Raw genomic sequence first — 17,709 nt, 5'->3', positions numbered from 1 at the left:
ACCGCCGTCCCACGTGTGCTGCGTGTGTGCTGCGAGTGTGCTGTGCATGTGCCGTGCGTACGACTGGTGGCACACAAGACGACTTTCAGTATTAATTGTGCAAAGCTTTTTATTTTAGCAGTTACATAATTATATTAGTATGTATTACAAAATTGTACATTATTAATAAAACCCATGATCTCACTAATAATGATGTATATGATAAGGCAAAGTTTTAAAAGTGAATATATTTAAGAAAATACAGCATACTAAGTATATAATAATGGAAATGGTATTTAGATGTGGCAAAAATCTACAACATGGCCAGAGAATAATAATTTTAGAACCTGCTACCCCTTTCCTAGATTGTTTGTTGCCCTCTCACTCTCTCCAACAGAATTCTCAACATTTGACAACATAGTAAGAAGCTTAAGCTTCTCCCTACAAATAATATCAACTTTCTGGCATACAAAAATCTTTTGACAATTGTCCCTATTTTCAAGTAATAGCTATTCATCATAAATTATCATAAGTATGATTTAAGATCTTTAAGATACTTCACAAAGACAAAGACATTTGTTATTTCCTATTACCATTTATTGTCCTTCACTTTAACTCTACTAATTTGTAAAATTAAAATGCCAATGCTTTTATTAGAATTATAAAACCATAGCAATGGAAGAAAACTTGAATGTTTAACTAGTTCAGCAGGCTTCAGGCAGTGTTCCACTGGAGCGCAGTTTCCACAGGAGTTTTAACAGGGGCCACTTTAGTGGAAAGGAGATGGCAAAACAGCCAAGAAGCTATGTCCACTGCCCACACGCACTTTAACCAGAGCAGGGCCGCATTTTGTGCAACAGATTCACTTAAGGCTTAGTTCCCAAAATTAAAAAAGGTTTATTTAATCACTTCCAAAAAGTTTAAAAACCATTCATTTGACAAATAAGCTAAATCCAAAGATAAAATGACTTTGTCAACATCCCACTACCTAACATATTTAAATGTGACACTCAAATTCTTTTCTTTTTCTTTTTAATGATTTTTAGTGTATTTTTTCCATTACCATTTATTTTTTCTTTTTTATTATTGTTCAAGTACAGTTGTCTCAATTTTCCTCCCACCACTCACCCCCAAACCCAGCCATCCCCACCTCACACCCTTGATCCTAAGCCTCTTTGGCTTTGTCTGTGGGTCCTTTATACATGTTCCTCATGTGTCCTTTATACATGTTCCTTGATGACCCTTCCTCCTTTTTCCCTGATATCCCCTCCCACCTCCAGTTTGTTCTTTATTTCATTGTCTCTGGTTCTATTTTGCTTGCTTGTTTGTTTTGATTAGGTTCCACTAATAGGTGAGATCATACGGTACTTGTCTTCACCACCTGGCTTATTTCACTTAGCATAATGCTCTCCAGTTCCATCCACGCTGTCACAAAGGGTAGGAGCTCCTCCTTTCTTTCTGCTGCGTAGTATTCCCTTGTGTAAATGTACCATAGTTTTTGATCCACTCATTTGCTGATGGGCACTTAGGTTGCTTCCAGCATTTGGCTATTGTAAATTGTGCTGCTATGAACATTGGGGTGCATAGGTTCTTTTGAATTGGTTTCAGGATTCTTAGGGCATAATCCCAGCAGTGGAATTGCCAGGTCAAAAGGCAGTTCCATTTTCAGTTTTTTGAGGAAATTCCACTGTTTTCCACAATGGCTACACCAGTCTGCCTTCCCACCAATGTGTACCAGGGTTCCCTTTTCTCCACAACCTCGCCAGCATTTGCTGTTTGTTGATTTGGTTATGAGGGCCATTCTGACTGGTGTGAAGTGGTATCTCATTGTGCTTTTTTAATTGCATCTCTCTGATGGCTAGTGATGCTGAGAATCCTTTCATATGTCTCTGGGCCCTCTAAAGGTCCTCCTTGGAGAAGTGTCTGTTCGGGTTCTTTGCTCATTTTTTAATTGGATTGTTTGTCTTCCTGGAGTGGAGTCATGTGAGTTCTTCATATATTTTGGAGATTAAACCTTTATCCCAAGGTATCATTTGCAAATATATTCTCCCATACAGTTGGTTCCCTTTTCATTTTGCTGATGTTTTCTTTAGCCATGCAGAAGCTTTTTATTTTGATGAAGTCCCATTTGTTTATTCTTTCCTTTATATCCCTTGCTCTAGCAAACATATCAGTGAAAATATTGCTGCATGGAATATCTGAGATTTTCCTATGTTCTCCTTTAGGACTTTTACGGTGTCACCCAAATTCTTGACTCTAATCTTCAGATGCCAAGTGCTCCATCTGAGTGTCTAAAAACTTTATTGTGTATGACATTTACATTACAGACCTTGTTCAAAAAACATATTCCCAGAATCCATCCCCAGAGATCCTAATGAGAACCAATTTGGGCTAAGGCATAGGAAACTATGTTTTCAAAAAGGACCACACATAAGTCTGACAGATTATTCCTCACCTCACTTTTAATAAGTACTGCACTACACAAGAACACCATTCCACTTGGAAGCTTATCTGAATTTTAAATACAAAATGTTCTCTACAACAAAGAAAAATTGCTTTTTCCTTTAATGGAATATATTCCAACCAGAGACTCTGGAATGTTCTGTATACTTTTGTGAACTCCTGAAAAATTCCCACAATAAGACTTATTGTGCTGTGTTTTACCAAACACAGTACATGCTCTTTACAACTTCAAAGTGGGCATCAGTTTTTTGTTTAGACGAGTGTTGAGGGGGTCAAGAAGCATTGCAATTGCTACTTCCTCAAAATTTTAACTTACATTAGTGAAAGTGTCAAAGTAAAAAAAAAAAAGACTATGGATCAAGATTTCAGCTACTTCTGGCTCTTGTCAAAGATGTCATCTATGAGTCTAAAGGGAAAATCTTAGAAAACCAACCACACAAGGAAAAGGATTCTATCTATTCATATAGGATCAAAACTAAGAAAATGTTTCAGCATTCTACACAGATTTTAATTTAACTGTTTCAAATTAAAATTTGGGTAGTGAGAACATTTCCAAATCAAATTAGAGAGCAAATACATTCAAAATGTTTTTTAATGTATTTTACTGATTATGCTATTACAATTGTCCCAATTTCTCCCCTTTGCCCCACTCCTCCTGGTACCCCTAATTCCCTTTGGCAATCCCTACCCTTAGTTCATGTCCATGGGTCGTGCATATAAATTCTTTCGCTTCTCCATTTCCTAAATTGTTTTATGACACTCCCCTGTCTATTTTGTACGTACTAATTTGTACTTCTTAATCCCTGCACCTTTTCCCTCATTCTCTCCCTTCCCCCTTCCAACTCTTAACTCTCCAAATGACCTCCATATCTATGATTCTGTTCCTGTTTTGATTGTTTGCTTAGTTTGTTTTTTAGATTCAGTTGTTGATAGTTGTGAACTTGTTGCCATTTTAATGTTCATAGTGTTGATCTTCTTCTTTTTCTTAAATAAGTCCCTTTAACATTTCATATAATAATGGCTTGGTGATGATGAACTCTTTTAACTTTAACTGGGAAGCACTTTATTTGTCCTTTCATTCTAAATGATAGCTTTGCTGGATAATCTATATTGTAGCTCCTTGTTTATCACTTTGAATACTTCTTGCCAGTCTCTTCTTGCCTACAAGATTTCTTTTGAGAAATCAGCTAATAGTCTTATGGGAACTCCTTTGTAGGTAACTATCTGCTTTTCTCTTGCTGCTTTTAAGATTCTCTCTTTATCTTAACCTTTGGCATTTTAATCATGATGTATCTTGGTGTGGCCTTCTTTGGGTCCAACTTGTTTGGACTTGTCTGTCCCGCTTCCTGGACTTACATGTCTAGTTCCTTCACCAAATTAGGGAAGTTTGCCTTCATTATTTCTTCAAATAAGTTTTCAATTTCTTGCTCTTCCTCTTCTCTGTCTGGTACTCCTATAATTTGGATGTTCATACATTTGGAGATGTCCTAGAGGCTCCTTAGTCTAACCTCATTTTTTTTATTCTTTTTTCTTCTTGCTGTTATGATTGAATGTTTTTTTCTTCCTTATGTTTCAAATTATTGATCTGATTCTTGGCTTCATCCCCTCCACTGTTGGTTCCCTGTAGATTTTTCTTTATTTCACTTAATGTAACCTTCATTTCTACCTGAGTCTTTTTTACACTACTGCAGTACCCAATGTGTTCTTTGAGGATCCTCATAACCAGTGTTTTGAACTCTGCATCTGATAGGTTGGCTGTTTCCATTTTGCTTAGTTTTTTTCTGGAGTTTTGTTCTTTTCTTTCATTTGGGCCATATTTCTTTGTCTCCTCAATTTGGCAGCTTCCCTATGTTTGTTTCTGTATATTAGGTACAGCTGCTTTGACTCCCTGTCACAGTAGTGTGGCTTATTGTAAAAAAGCACACCTGTAAATTGTGTGGCCCAGAGCCTTATTAGGTAATCTCCAGGGTGGGGCAACCTGTGTCACCACCCTGTGGCTATATGGGCGAGGTTTCAGAGAGGGGACAATGCCACTGCCTGGCCTCTGGTGTTTTTCCCAGTAGGAAGCTGTCTCCCAGCACTTACCCCGCTGCCAGTTTCTTCATTTTCTCCCTGCCACTGTTCTCTTCCAGCTATTGCCCTGATGCTGAATCCCAAAGCGGGTGGGCATGTGTAAGTCCTAAGACAATCGTGGGCCCTTTAAGAGGAGTGTCCTGAGAGTATGGCAGTTTCTTCCACTGCCCCAACCCCCAATGGTTTTCATAGCCAGAAGTTATGGGAACTTATCTTCCCGGTGTTGGAACCCTGGGTTGTGTGATCTGGGCCATGGCTGGGATCCCTCACTCCCAAGGTAACCCTGCTGATTTTTATCCACCACACATGAATGTGGGGACCCTCTCTGTGACACTCCATGTCTCCGTGCCTCCCTGTGTCTCTTCACCTCTCTGTACCTCTCCCCATCTCCGCCCCTCCTACCCATTGGATGAATGTGGCTTCCTTAAATCCTTGGCTGTCAGACTTCTATACAGCTTGATTATCTGATGATTCTAGGTGGTATTTGTTTTGCAGTCTACTTGTAATTTTTGCTGTAGTTGGATGAGGAGTCGAAGCATGGTTACCTACACCTTCATCTTGACTGTAAGTCTCAAAATGTTTGTAAGTATATATTTTGTTTTATAATTTTATAATTTGTTTTACAGTTCATTCACTAATGAAAATGAACTAGATACAGTCCATATATAAAGTTCCTTTTATAATTTAGAGTCATCTAAGAAACCTTATGGTAATATAAAAACAACAGATTTATAAATAAATGGAAGCAATATACTGTTTACCATAAAAGACAAGCATAGATCTATATAAGAAAGTTGAAGAAAAAAATCCAAAGCTGAATAAGTAAAAGGCAAAATATTTTATTTCAGTATACACAACTCACCTTCAGAAAAACTGATACTGAAGACTGTTTATGTATATAAACATACCTTTAGGAGTATACATTCCTTGTTGCATAGAACCTCCAGGTTCAAAAACAGGAGCCTTAAAATCAGCTACAGCTGATAAAACTGATTCAAAGCTGTAACTACCTGGAATAATGCCACTTTTGGGATTTGGATTTTCTGGAATATGATGTATGTGTCAAGAAAAAAAATCATACTAATGTGTCACATACATTGCCATTCTTTGTGTTAACATTTTCACAAAGTATTCATCACTTTACTTTTTACTTTGTATTTTTTCCTTGTAGATGTGTGACTTATAAAATATAACTAAAAAAAAGAAACAGAAAAAAATCATAACTAAAATCCAGCTTTATAAACTTTCCAAGGTACTCTGGTGTCTGTTTTTGTTTTTTAAAAAAGACAGAGTAATTGTCTGTAATATACAAAGTTGGCCACTGGAAGATTATATAACAATCTGATTACTTTTTATTAACTGTGATTTTTTTAAATATTTTTAATCTAGAAGCCTACTAATAAGCTATATGCTGAACTGTTCCCAAAACTTTTTAAAATTTAATTTCCATTTATCATTTTGCAAGTGTACTTTTCCTTAGAAAATTGAGAGTAGACTAAAAATTAACCAAGTTTTTCTGAGTAAAGGTCGTGTTTCCAAAAACACAAAATGTCATCCTCAAAATAAAAAAAAAATACTATGAAAAGATTTTTAAATACATAAACAAGAAAACTACAGATTTTTTCCTACTAGTTTCACATTAAAGTATACAATTCTTTTAAATTCAAAGTTACAGAAAATGCTTTTGCTCTGTCCAGCACTGATACATCATATGCAATTGTTAAAAGAAATTATCAGCCCTAACTGGTGTGGCTCAGTTGGTTGGGTACCGTCCCACAAAGCAAAAGGTCGCTGGTTTAATTCCTGACCAGGGCATATGCCTTGGTGGGTTTGGTCCCAAACAGGGTGCAAATGAGAGGCAACCCATTAATGTTTCTCTCTCACATTGATGTTTCTCTCCCTCTTTCTTCCTCCCTTCCCCTCTCTCTAAAAATAAATAATTAAAATCTTTAAAAAAAGAAATCATCAAACAATATCAAATTGATGCTGCTTATGAAAATCTTCAGTTTTCAAACAGGCATATTCTAATAGGGGTTATTTTACAAAATTGTAGCAAATTATTCCAAACATATTCATAATACACAAAATAAATGTAGTCCAAAATTTACAAAACATTTTTTTTCACAAGATAATGTGATCTTTACCTAAAATACTATTAATAATAACAAAAAATGTGTATATTGTATGCTCAGTCCTGTACAAGGAACCATACGTTTGCAGAGTTTGTGAACAACAGTCCTTGCCCTTAAAAATCTCTTGATTTAATGCTGAATGCCAAGAAAAACTCCTCAGAATGTTTAAAACCCTGGCAATAATAATTGTAATGTATACCTCTGCATTTTAACCATGAATTCCAGCCAGGCCGTAAGATAAAGTAGACCTAGGCTGCCTTTCACATAGTGTCTAGCTTTCTTTCACTAATGCTGTCTCCAAGGGTCATACACACCCTTGGGTGCCCAGAGCCGACAGTCCTGAGGTCGGAACGGAAGTCTAACAAGAGAGAGAGAGCTCCCTGGGAGGCAACAATCAGAAGCAAAACAGCTGCCACTAGCCCTGTACATACAGTTGAACAAACAATCGAAGTTCTTTTTTCCATACTATTTTTTAACTTCAAAACAATTTTAATCAAAAAAAGTGACATATCTTAAATCCATAAAAATTACTTATTATTTAGATCCTACAACTATCAGAAAATTAAACCTTTAAAAGGATATGAGGTCCAGCAATGAACTATGTGTCCTGTCATTCATACACAGCTGGGCTACCATCTCTGCCCTGAGAATCTCATCATCAGACATGCCTAAAATCATTAAAAACAGAATTAATAAATTGGAATATATGTAAATTATAAAGAAACAACTTATCACACATTTTATTAAGCTGTTTTGCCGAAAATCAGATGAGTCCAAAATTAAAGTGATTCCTCAAATATAACTGCATTTTAACTACCGTGCAGTTGACAGTACCCCTAAATTAAGGTTTTTTAAAGGAAATTCTAAAAGGAGAATCAAGTGTATAATACATCAAGTTTGAAACACTGATTAATATGTCCACATTCCTTTCTTTTATCCATAAGTCAGTTACTAACACTGGGAGGGAGAGGAAAGAGAAGAGCATAGTTAATACCCAAGTATTAGTATTAGTGCTTTTTACCTAAATGTAAACGAAGACTCAAAAGAATCACAAGAAATGTAAGAGCGCCTTCTAACATTGATCTCTCGTGCTCTGCATCAAGTACTGTGTTTTGATGTTGTGATGCCATTGTCAACAAATCCACTACCTTAAATCTATAAGAAATATTTGAGACAGATTTTTTTAATGTTAAAACAAAATAACTTAAATCTCAAATACTTCCTAATACCTATCTGAATAAAATTAGGCTTACCTTTCAAAAACAGATGAAATAAAATAATCGGGGTCAAGTCTAGAAGCACAAACCTTTAAACAAAACAAAAACATAAAACGCACAAACATTATTTCTCAATATTCATTTTTACTTCTTATATCAATCGTTGTTTTTTTTTTAATTTTCTGTACCTTATGATGTTTTGAAATCTTGGGGAGATCTTACAAACTCAGGGAGAGACTACCCCTCTCAGAGAGAGCTAACTCCTAAATATAGTAAACAACTTACTTGAGAGCCAGCCTCTATATGCAAGTCAATCACCCCTTTTATGTAATTCTCACACACCACGCCAATATTCCCCCTACCCTAAATCAATACAGGACCAGGTACCTGATAGCTGGGGACAGCCCCTATGCCCCCAATCCCACCCAAATTATTCAAACTAGCCAATCCTAAAGTGTTTCCCCTGCTGTGACCTGCCTTTCCTGTGGAAACATCACAAAACAAAGTTACTGTTCCAGTATTTCCCTTCACTGCTGCTTCTGCCTCCTGAACAAATCTAATGCTTCCTCTGTGGTCCTGCATGGTGTGGCACGCCCCCTTCTATTAGGAAATGAAGTAACAAATTCTTCCAATAGCAATGACCTCTCCATGTTGTCATTTGTCACCTCTATAGATTACAATCCTGCGGGTACAAATGAGACACTTCTAAAGTACAAGATCTGCATTATCAAGTCAGCTTACCTGTAATAGGTAAATGTCAGGATCAATCATGGAATTACAGAAATGAGACTGAACATAGGTCATGGCTTGTCCTTTGATTTGCAGACCATTTCTTACCCACATATTGCTGTGGATTTCAGCAAGACTTGCCTAGTAAAATAAAAATTATGTAAATTGGACAAAGAAGTCATCTAAATCCAATCTTCATAAAATCGTATTATATTGAACAATCTTTCAAAATATTGTATAACTTAATCAACAGTATGAGCCTGACATTCTGTCCAATGTTAGTTTAAGATATTCAATTCAAACATATACTTTAAAATTTTTAAATGCTTTATATAGTCCCCTTTTTTGGACATTCATATGTGAGTTAGCTTTCCATGATGGCTCCTGGATATACTTGCAGCAATATTGACTGAAATCGTTCATAAGGAATCAGTGATACATACACTTTTCCCTCCTCAAAAAAGAAAGCCATACATAATGCTTAAAGAGCACAGGAATAAGCACAAAACAAAGCTAAGTGTTCAAAGTCAAAGAATATAACCTATATCTTTAATTCACCCTAACTCAACCTTCAATCTCAACTAGTCACTTTCCAAACTGGCAGATATGACAGGGTCGTATTAGAATAAATTCTCTTACTATGTTAATATCTAATTCTTCATGTATTTATGCACTGTGTCAATTAACACTTAACCTAGTGATAACTTCATCTCTTATTTGTTCCTAAACCTCAGAGTTAAAGTTCAATAACGATTAACAAATGTAAAATTGCCAGAAAAACAAATATAAGAGCAAGCCCCAGAAATGTACATAAATAAAAGGTTGGCCCACAAAATTAAGGTGTTGGAACTGAAAAAAAAACACAGAGTTTATAATACAGGCTAATTTTTCTCTCTTTTATCTCCTCTCATAGACTTATAGATGAGGAAACTAAGAATCAAGTAGGTGAGCTACCGCAAACAACATGGATAATGAAATAAAGGTGCCACAAAGGCTAGAATCCATTAGGTCTACTGGCTCCCAAACAGTCTATAAAGTTCCTTTAGAGGTAAATAGAAGGGGGAACCCCCCCAAAAACCAAAATTTATTTATAAAAAATTGTGTATTTATTCTTACATGTTTAAACCTCAGTTCACCTTCAAGTACTCTCCATTTGATGCAATATACCTATCAAGACATTTTTTCCACTCCTCAAAACAGTTTTTGAACTCCTCAATTTTGATGCCTTTTAGTGTTTCTGCCATTTTTTTTGTCTCACCTCTTCCATATCTTCCATATGTTTCCCTTTGAGGACGTTTTTCATCCAGGGAAACAAAAAAGTCACTCGGAGCTAAACTGGGTGCACAGGCAGGGTGGGGCATATGGTCAAGTCATTTTTGGTCAAAAACTGCTGAACACTCAGCACCGAGTGGGTAGGTGCGCTCATAAATCACCCATCATGAAAGGGCAAATGCATTGAGAGAGTCTTCAAAAACATTTCACTGAAGCCAAATGCAGCCTCTCACAACAATGCCAGCTGGTACACTGAAAGGGATGGGTTCCTAGAACATTCACTTAGTGGGGGAAGCCTGTACTATAAGAGAGGCTCACCCTCCAGAAGATAATTCCATTTTGGGGGCGCCTTCCTTGTATAGTGAAAAGAATTCCTAGGAAAACTACAAGTAAATATAAATCACATAAAAGCAAAAACACCTAAATATAATCTGGCAAAAATACCAAAACTGAGTTTAAAATTTTTTCAAACATTTGGCTATAAAAACAATGGTAATGGGATAAAAATTTAAAAAAAACTCATTTAACCAAAGAATTCCAATCAAAATGCTTTAAAAACCTGAATACGTACTTGAATTTGGAGTGGATGAATCATTAGTTTCATTAACATTTCCTGATCAGGTAAAACAGAATCCAAATCTAGTTCTTGACATTTCACAGCCTATAAATTATAATTAGAAAGTTACTAATTTAATACTTATTTTTAACGTTAGTAAAAAGAATGTTTAATGACAGTCTTACCTTACTCAAAAACATAGCGTAGTAACGATGTAGTGGCAGATGAAAAGTTACTTGGTTTGGTGCTGGCTGAAATAAACAAACAAAATCCGTAAGTCAAAGAATGGTTTACAAAAGTTCAAAGAACGTTTTAAAATGCTAAAATCCACGTTTTTACCTTGATTTATTCCTGTATTTTTAAATCAAAACTTAAAATTTTAGAACATACAGCTTTAAAAACCTCTGTAGATAAAATAAGTCCATTTTAAACACCTAAATAACGCAAGTCCCTTGAAGGCAGAAACTGTATACACTCAACTCTGAATCCTCCAAAGCATCTAGCACACAACAAGAGGTGGGAGAGTGGTCCCTTTACAGCAGGCCATTTGGGAATCTTCAAAGGCATGCATACTGAACACATGGTAGTAACAAGAACAATAATTGCAGCTAACCGTCACTGAGCACTTACCATGTGCCAGTCCCCCACTTTACTCATATTTCCCCATTTAATCCTCCCCCAAACCCTATGGAGTAAAACCTATTAATTTTCCTGTTTAGAAAACTTAAGTAACTTCCTAACAAGTAGAAGGAGCTAGTCTGGACCCCACTGTTACATTCAGAGTGTAAGAGGCTCTGACTATAGTCCTAAATTGAATGCAGGTGAAGTGCTTGCTTAGGTTCCTTCACAACCTGGAGGAGATGCTACCCATATCAATGCCAAACACACAGCCTCCACAGGAAAGCTTAGTACTGCATAAGTTAAGGACCTTTGGCATCCTTGTGAGTGTTGTGAAGTTTGTATTTAAATCAGTGAATCCTAATGGTCACACCATCACCATAGGGCGAAAGTACACAACAGTTGTCTTTCTTAAACAAATAAGAAAAATCAAAGATTAAAAAGGTATTACCTGTTTTTAATGCTTTTATAAATTTTAGTAGTTTTTTTGTGTTAAAAAATCTTATCCAGAACATTCAGATAATTATCTTAATGCAGTATCCATAAAGAGTTATAAAGAGCTGCAAAATGTCACCATCTCTGAAAAAGTTTTCTCAAAACCACTATGAGAATAACATCCTCCTCAATATGTGAATAAACGTCTACAGTAAGTTATTCTAATAACTTACTAGGACGAGAGAAAGAAGTCAGAGTGAGTAATATTATTAAGCTTTTACAAAGAGAAGTGGGAGACCAGTTCTTTGACATTTTCCACAGTGCATTAATTATGTGTGCTTATTCCTAGAGAAGGGCATAGTTTTTTTTCTGTGCTTAAATGCATATGTCTCAGTATTTGTCAGGAGAGAATTAGTTTTATTTGAGGAGTTAAAAGTGACAGTGCAAATATGAATAGGATGGGGGAGATTGATGGGAAGGGTAAGTTTGCCTTGCATAAAAAGGAAGAAATTTCTGACACATGCTATGACATAGATGAACTTTGAGGATGTTATGCCAAGTGAAATAAGCCAGTCACAAAGACGAATACTATGAAATGTGGTCTTCCTTCTACATGTGGCATATTGTGATGCCACCTTATAAAAGGAATAAAAGGGGCTTCTGACAGCAAGCTTGGCTAATTAGAAGCAAGCCCTTTTTTAATTCATACAGAGCATGTTCTATGCCAACTTGTCCCAATTCATTATTAATAACAATCACCTTTGTTTCCAGGTCCATACAAGAATGCTGACCAATTAATAAAGTTGTAACACGCCCTTCCCATCAATCTCCCCCATCCTATTCATATTTGCACTGTCACTTTTAACTCCTCAAATAAAACTTATTCTCTTCTGACAAATACTGAGACATATACATTTAAGCACAGAAAAAAAACTATGCCCTTCTCTAGGAATAAGCAAACATAATTAATGCACTGTGGAAAATGTCAAAGAACTGGTCTCCCACTTCTCTTTGTAAAAGCTTAATAATATTATTCACTCTGACTTCTTTCTCTTGTTCTATGAAGTGGTATTCATAATTTTCAATGTTAAATGAGATCTGTCCGTTCCTTTCTTAAATGCTTTTACATATATCACAAATATACATACCTCATCTACAAAGTTAATAGCATCAAACCAGTCTTGAAGAGCCTCAAGGCAATATCTAACAACATTTCGAGTATATTCTTGAGTTTCCTAAAATAATAAGTTACATGTTTTCAGTATATATGTAATTTTAAACTTCAAATTATATGTAATACATAAAAATAAGTTATATGCACAATATTAATATATACAATGATAAAAGTTCTTTCAAAATAACCACATTTGCCATCTCAAGAAATCATCCCATTGCAAACTAAGAGTATCAATCAGTGACAATTATGAAAATTAAAGAACACAATCTGCTACCTATTATATGATATATTCCTTAAAATGAACCAAAGCTGAAATAGGTTTGTGTAATGTAAACCAGGTTTGATTTCAAGACACCCTCCAAATACTGTGTTTCCTAATGTTACTGTTTAACAACAGGCACAGAGCTTCTTCAGATGACAAAATGTTCTGGACGTGGACAGCGATCGTGCTCGCACAACACTGTGAGTGCACTTAATGTCACTGAATTGGGCACCTAAAGACGGTTAAAGAGGTCAATTTTATGTTACATAGGTTTTACTACGATAAAAAACAGAAATAAATAAATAAAAGGGCAGAATATATGATTACTGGAAGTAGCCTGTGAATTCTTTGTTTGCAACAAAATTTAGAAGAAAAAAGGATAAGCATATGCTACTAATGTTTTACGGAGAAATGGACACAGTAAAATAGGCCAGTATTAAGTTAAATGGGAAAATAAATCATGATTGCCTTTGTGAAAATAAGAGAGGCAAAGAATTTGAATAGACATTTCTCCAGAGATCTACAAAATGGTAAATAAGCAGCACATTTACCATTAAAAGATGTTAAACACTATCAGCCATCAGAAAATACAAATCAAAACCACAATAAGATACCATCCACATATACTAAAATAGCTATGATTTCTAAAATGTAAAATAAAAAGCGCTGGCAAGGATATGGAGAAACTGAAACTCTCTTACATCGCTGGTGGGAATGTAAAATGGTACAGCCACTTCCAAGTTGAACATAGTTATCAAGCAATTCTATTCTCACATACCCAAGAGAATTAAAGCATATATGTTCACCCCAAAATCTGTATAGCCCTGGCTGGATGGCTCAGTTGGTTGGAGCATTTGGTCCCATGCACCAGAAGGTTATGGGTTCAATCCCCAGTCTGGGCACATACCTAAATTGCTGGTTCAATCCCTGGCCAGGGCATGTGTGGGAGGCAACCAATCGATGCTTCTCTCTCACACAGATATTTCTTTCTCTCTCCCCCTCTTTCTCTCTCTCTACCACCCCCCACCCACCCCTTCATCTCTCTCTGAAATCAATAAACATATCCTCAGTTGAGAATTTAAAAAAAAAAACAAAACTTGTATACAAATGTTCACAGAAGCATTATTCATAACAGCCAAAAAATGAAATCAACCCATAAATGGACAAGTAAAATTAGTATATCTATGTGATGGAATACTATTCAGTCATAAAAAGAAATGAAGTACTGACTGATACTTGCTGCAACACAGCTGAACTATGAAAACATTGTGCTAAGTGAAAGACGCCAGACACAAAAGGCCACATGTTGTATGATTCCACTTACATGAAATCTCCAGATTAGGTAAATTCATACAGATAGAAGGGAGACCAGTGGTTTCTAGGGCATGAGAAGAGGTTGGAATTGGGAGGTATGAGGATTCAGGATTATGTTCTGGAATTTGTGGTAATGGTTGCACAACTTTGTGAATATAAACTACTAAATTGTATACTTTAAAAAGGTTAAAATGTCCGTGGCTGATGTGGCTCACTGGATTGAGTGCCGGCCCGTGAACCGAAAGGTCACCAGTTCAATTCCCAGTCATGGCACATGCCTGAGTTTCAGGCCAGGTCCCCAGCTGGGGGGCGTGCAAAAGGCAATTCATAGATGTTTCTCTCACACATCGATGGTTCTCTCCCTCTCAATCTCTTTCCCATCCCCTCTCTCTAAAAAATAAAATAAATGAAATATTTTTTAAATAGCTTAAAATGATGACTTTTATATTAATTTTAAATATATTATACATCTAAATGTATTTTTACATATGTAAATTACTCCGGGCCTTTAAAGAAAGCTAGGTCTCACATTCATTGATGATGTCTCCTTCATCCTACTCAGTCTCCATGTCCTGCTAATTCTTCCTTGATATTATCATGTAAGTTCACTCCTACTTCCACCTATTTCTGCTACCATCCAGACCAAATATCACATATCCTTGCCAATATTCACCCTGTTTTAATCTATCCCATAAGAGATTTATCTTTATACAAATATTATTTTACACATTCTGTTCCCTATCTCTTATAGGAAAAAATTTAATGGCTCTTATAAGTTACCATAAACTTATAACCACACGAAACTGGCAGGTAACTCATGAATAAAGAAACTTTTAAAACCAAATGTTCTCCCATTTTATCAAGCATTGGGGCAAGAGTATCATTATACATACCTTCTTGACACTAGTGTAAACTGACTCAATCCTTCTGGAGAACAATTTAAAAACTTGGTATCAAGACTGTTTTAAAAGGTGGCCTCTTAATTTCATTCCTAAACACAGTATATTTAATAATCTCTTCAGATCATCTCTCTCCCCTCTCCCCACCAGTAATACACCCACCCCCAAAAATTCAGTATGCACGCTACCTACTTGCTAGTTTTATCATCTTTCGCAAACTACTTAAATTTTATGAGTCACCATTTCTCCATGTGTAAAAATGGGAATTCATACTACCACCACCTAGTACTGTTATGAAGAAGCAAATGAAATAATGTATGTCAAATGCTCTGGGTCAGAGTCTAGCATTACGTCTGACAAATAGTTGTGTGCCCCACACAGTCGTGGTGACTCAACTTCTGTCCTGTCTGCAGTAACCCAAAGGGGCCACTAGATGGAGATTTTATAGCATGTTTGTTTTGTTCAAAAAGCAAAAATTAATACTATTCTAGAAATGAGCCATCTTTTATCCACTTTATTTGTTATAATCAATCTAGTATTACTTGTTTAACTAGCCCTGACCATTTTCAAAAACCAAATAGCACTCAGGACAATCATACAAAGTAAGCTATAGGTGAACTTCCCTTTTTGATTGCTAATGATTGAGTTGGGTTTTTTTTCCATCTTTTAGTTTTCAATTTTATAATTAGAGAATATAAACACAAAGAAATAGCTTTTTAACTTTAAATAACAATCATTATTCTAGTTTGCATTTCTAAAACCTAACAACACTGCTGCTAAAGACATTCTTGCTTAAGAGACAATTATAACAAAATGATAAAGAGCACTGGTTCTGAAATCAAATGGATTTGTTTTCAAACTCAGTTTTCACTAGTAGCTGTGTGAACTTGGACAAGTTATTTACCCTATGAAAGGAAGATTATTTACTTCATAAGACGCTATGAGGATTAAGTAAGAAAATAACATAAAGGATACAGTGTAAAGAGCAATGCCTGCCATACTGTAAGAGCTCAAGAGAACATTTTACCTAGGACTAAATACTGCCTTCACAGAGAAAGTACCCTCAGATACCACCAGAACAATATGAGCTTGTTTTCTCTCTGTTCGCTCACATCATAGCTTGAAGGAACACACTGTAATCCTGGCCTTCAGAGACTAAAATATAAATTACTGCCTGGAAACAATGATTTCTCATTTTTATATAGCCCCAACTTCATAATCCAAATTCATCCTCAAAACAGTCCAATAATCCTCCTAAAATAATGACTTTTCGTATCAACATATCAATCTTCCCTGTTAATTCACTGTCTTCTGTTGGCTTCGATAATACTGAATTCTTCTGGTTTTTCTCCTTTCCCTCCACATCTAAATGTCAGTTCTTTCTTCAGGGTCCACTGCTCTTCCTTTCCTACTTTACCTCATCCCGTCGCCGCTGATAAAATACCATCTACACTCCCAAGGCTCTAAAATTTACAACCTTAGTCCGGACTTCTCTTTTGAGCACAAGATGCATGTAGCCACACAGTACAACTCACCCCATCTCATCTATTCCAACTGCCTATTCACTGTTTCCACTTGGATGTTTCATAGGCATCTCAAACGTGGCATATCCAAAACTAACTCTAATCGCTGTAAACCTGCTTTCTCTATCAATCTTTTCTATCTTGGTACATAGTTACCCAAAAGTCTTTCTCTCTCATTCATCAACAACATCCATCTAAGTCTATTGATTTTACCTCCAAAATACATCTTCAATATCTAAAACGTATCTTGAATACAACTTGAATGTCAAATCTGAATTTCCTATCTAGATTATCACAGCATCTTAATTGGTCTATTTGCTCCTAGTCTTGATGCTCCCCACACTCCCCTCAATCAATCCTCCCAACAACTACAATGATCTTTTAAACTTGAACAGTCCTCTGTGGAAACTATTCGGATGATTCAGAAGGCCGCAGCTATGGGCAACTGGCGATTGGCAGCTTCATCACAACACACCTGTTCATGCATCACATCTCATGTGGAGTTTTTTTTGTGAAACATTGAATCACCCAGGTGACTTAGCACCCTACAAATTCAGCGCCCTGTAACTTCTGGCTTTTTCCAAAACTAAAATCACCTTTGAAAGGGTAGAGATTTCAGACCAGCGATGAGATTCAGGAAAATATGACAGGGCAGCTAATGGCTAATGGGAGAACTTGTGTGAGGTCCCAGGGTGCCACTTTGAAGAAGATTGAGGCATCATCGTCCTATGCACAATGTTTCTTGTATCTTGTATCTACTTCAATAAATGTCTCTATTTTTCATATTGTATGGCTGGATACTTTATGGACAGACCTCATATTTTGAAAATTAGTAAAGAGAAATGACTATGTTAAAATGAAAAAGAAAAGAAAGAACACTGTATCCTGAGGAATGGTAATCCAATGAAGGCCTGGAGGTACAGGGCGTAGTGTAGGAAGATGAATTATGAGAAACAGGTTGAGGGCAAATTATGGAGAATCTTACATGCCTCTATGGAAAACTCAGATATTATCCTGGAGACAGATTAGAAGCTGAGTAATTTTTAAACAAAAAAGGGAT

At 36.0% G+C, this 17,709-nt stretch overlaps 1 protein-coding gene across 4 annotated transcripts in view; it reads right to left on the bottom strand.

Moving 5' to 3' along the window:
- The window catches only part of UBR3 (ubiquitin protein ligase E3 component n-recognin 3), a 200,602-nt gene that overhangs the window by 103,220 nt on the left and 79,673 nt on the right, over positions 1-17,709 (bottom strand). For all 4 annotated transcript variants that reach the window (XM_045196300.2, XM_045196301.2, XM_053918766.1 and 1 more), the window contains 8 exons: positions 12,623-12,709; positions 10,607-10,672; positions 10,437-10,526; positions 8,606-8,734; positions 7,901-7,953; positions 7,669-7,802; positions 7,230-7,315; positions 5,424-5,565 (listed from right to left, as the gene is read on the bottom strand). In XM_045196300.2, the coding sequence (XP_045052235.2) occupies positions 5,424-5,565; positions 7,230-7,315; positions 7,669-7,802; positions 7,901-7,953; positions 8,606-8,734; positions 10,437-10,526; positions 10,607-10,672; positions 12,623-12,709 (787 nt within the window). The remainder of the gene's footprint in view (positions 1-5,423; positions 5,566-7,229; positions 7,316-7,668; positions 7,803-7,900; positions 7,954-8,605; positions 8,735-10,436; positions 10,527-10,606; positions 10,673-12,622; positions 12,710-17,709) is intronic.

Source organism: Desmodus rotundus, chromosome 2, assembly GCF_022682495.2.
Source record: "Desmodus rotundus isolate HL8 chromosome 2, HLdesRot8A.1, whole genome shotgun sequence".
Lineage (NCBI taxonomy): Eukaryota > Metazoa > Chordata > Mammalia > Chiroptera > Phyllostomidae > Desmodus > Desmodus rotundus.
The sequence above is the reverse complement of the archived record's forward strand: the minus strand, read 5'-3'. Positions and strand labels throughout refer to the sequence as shown.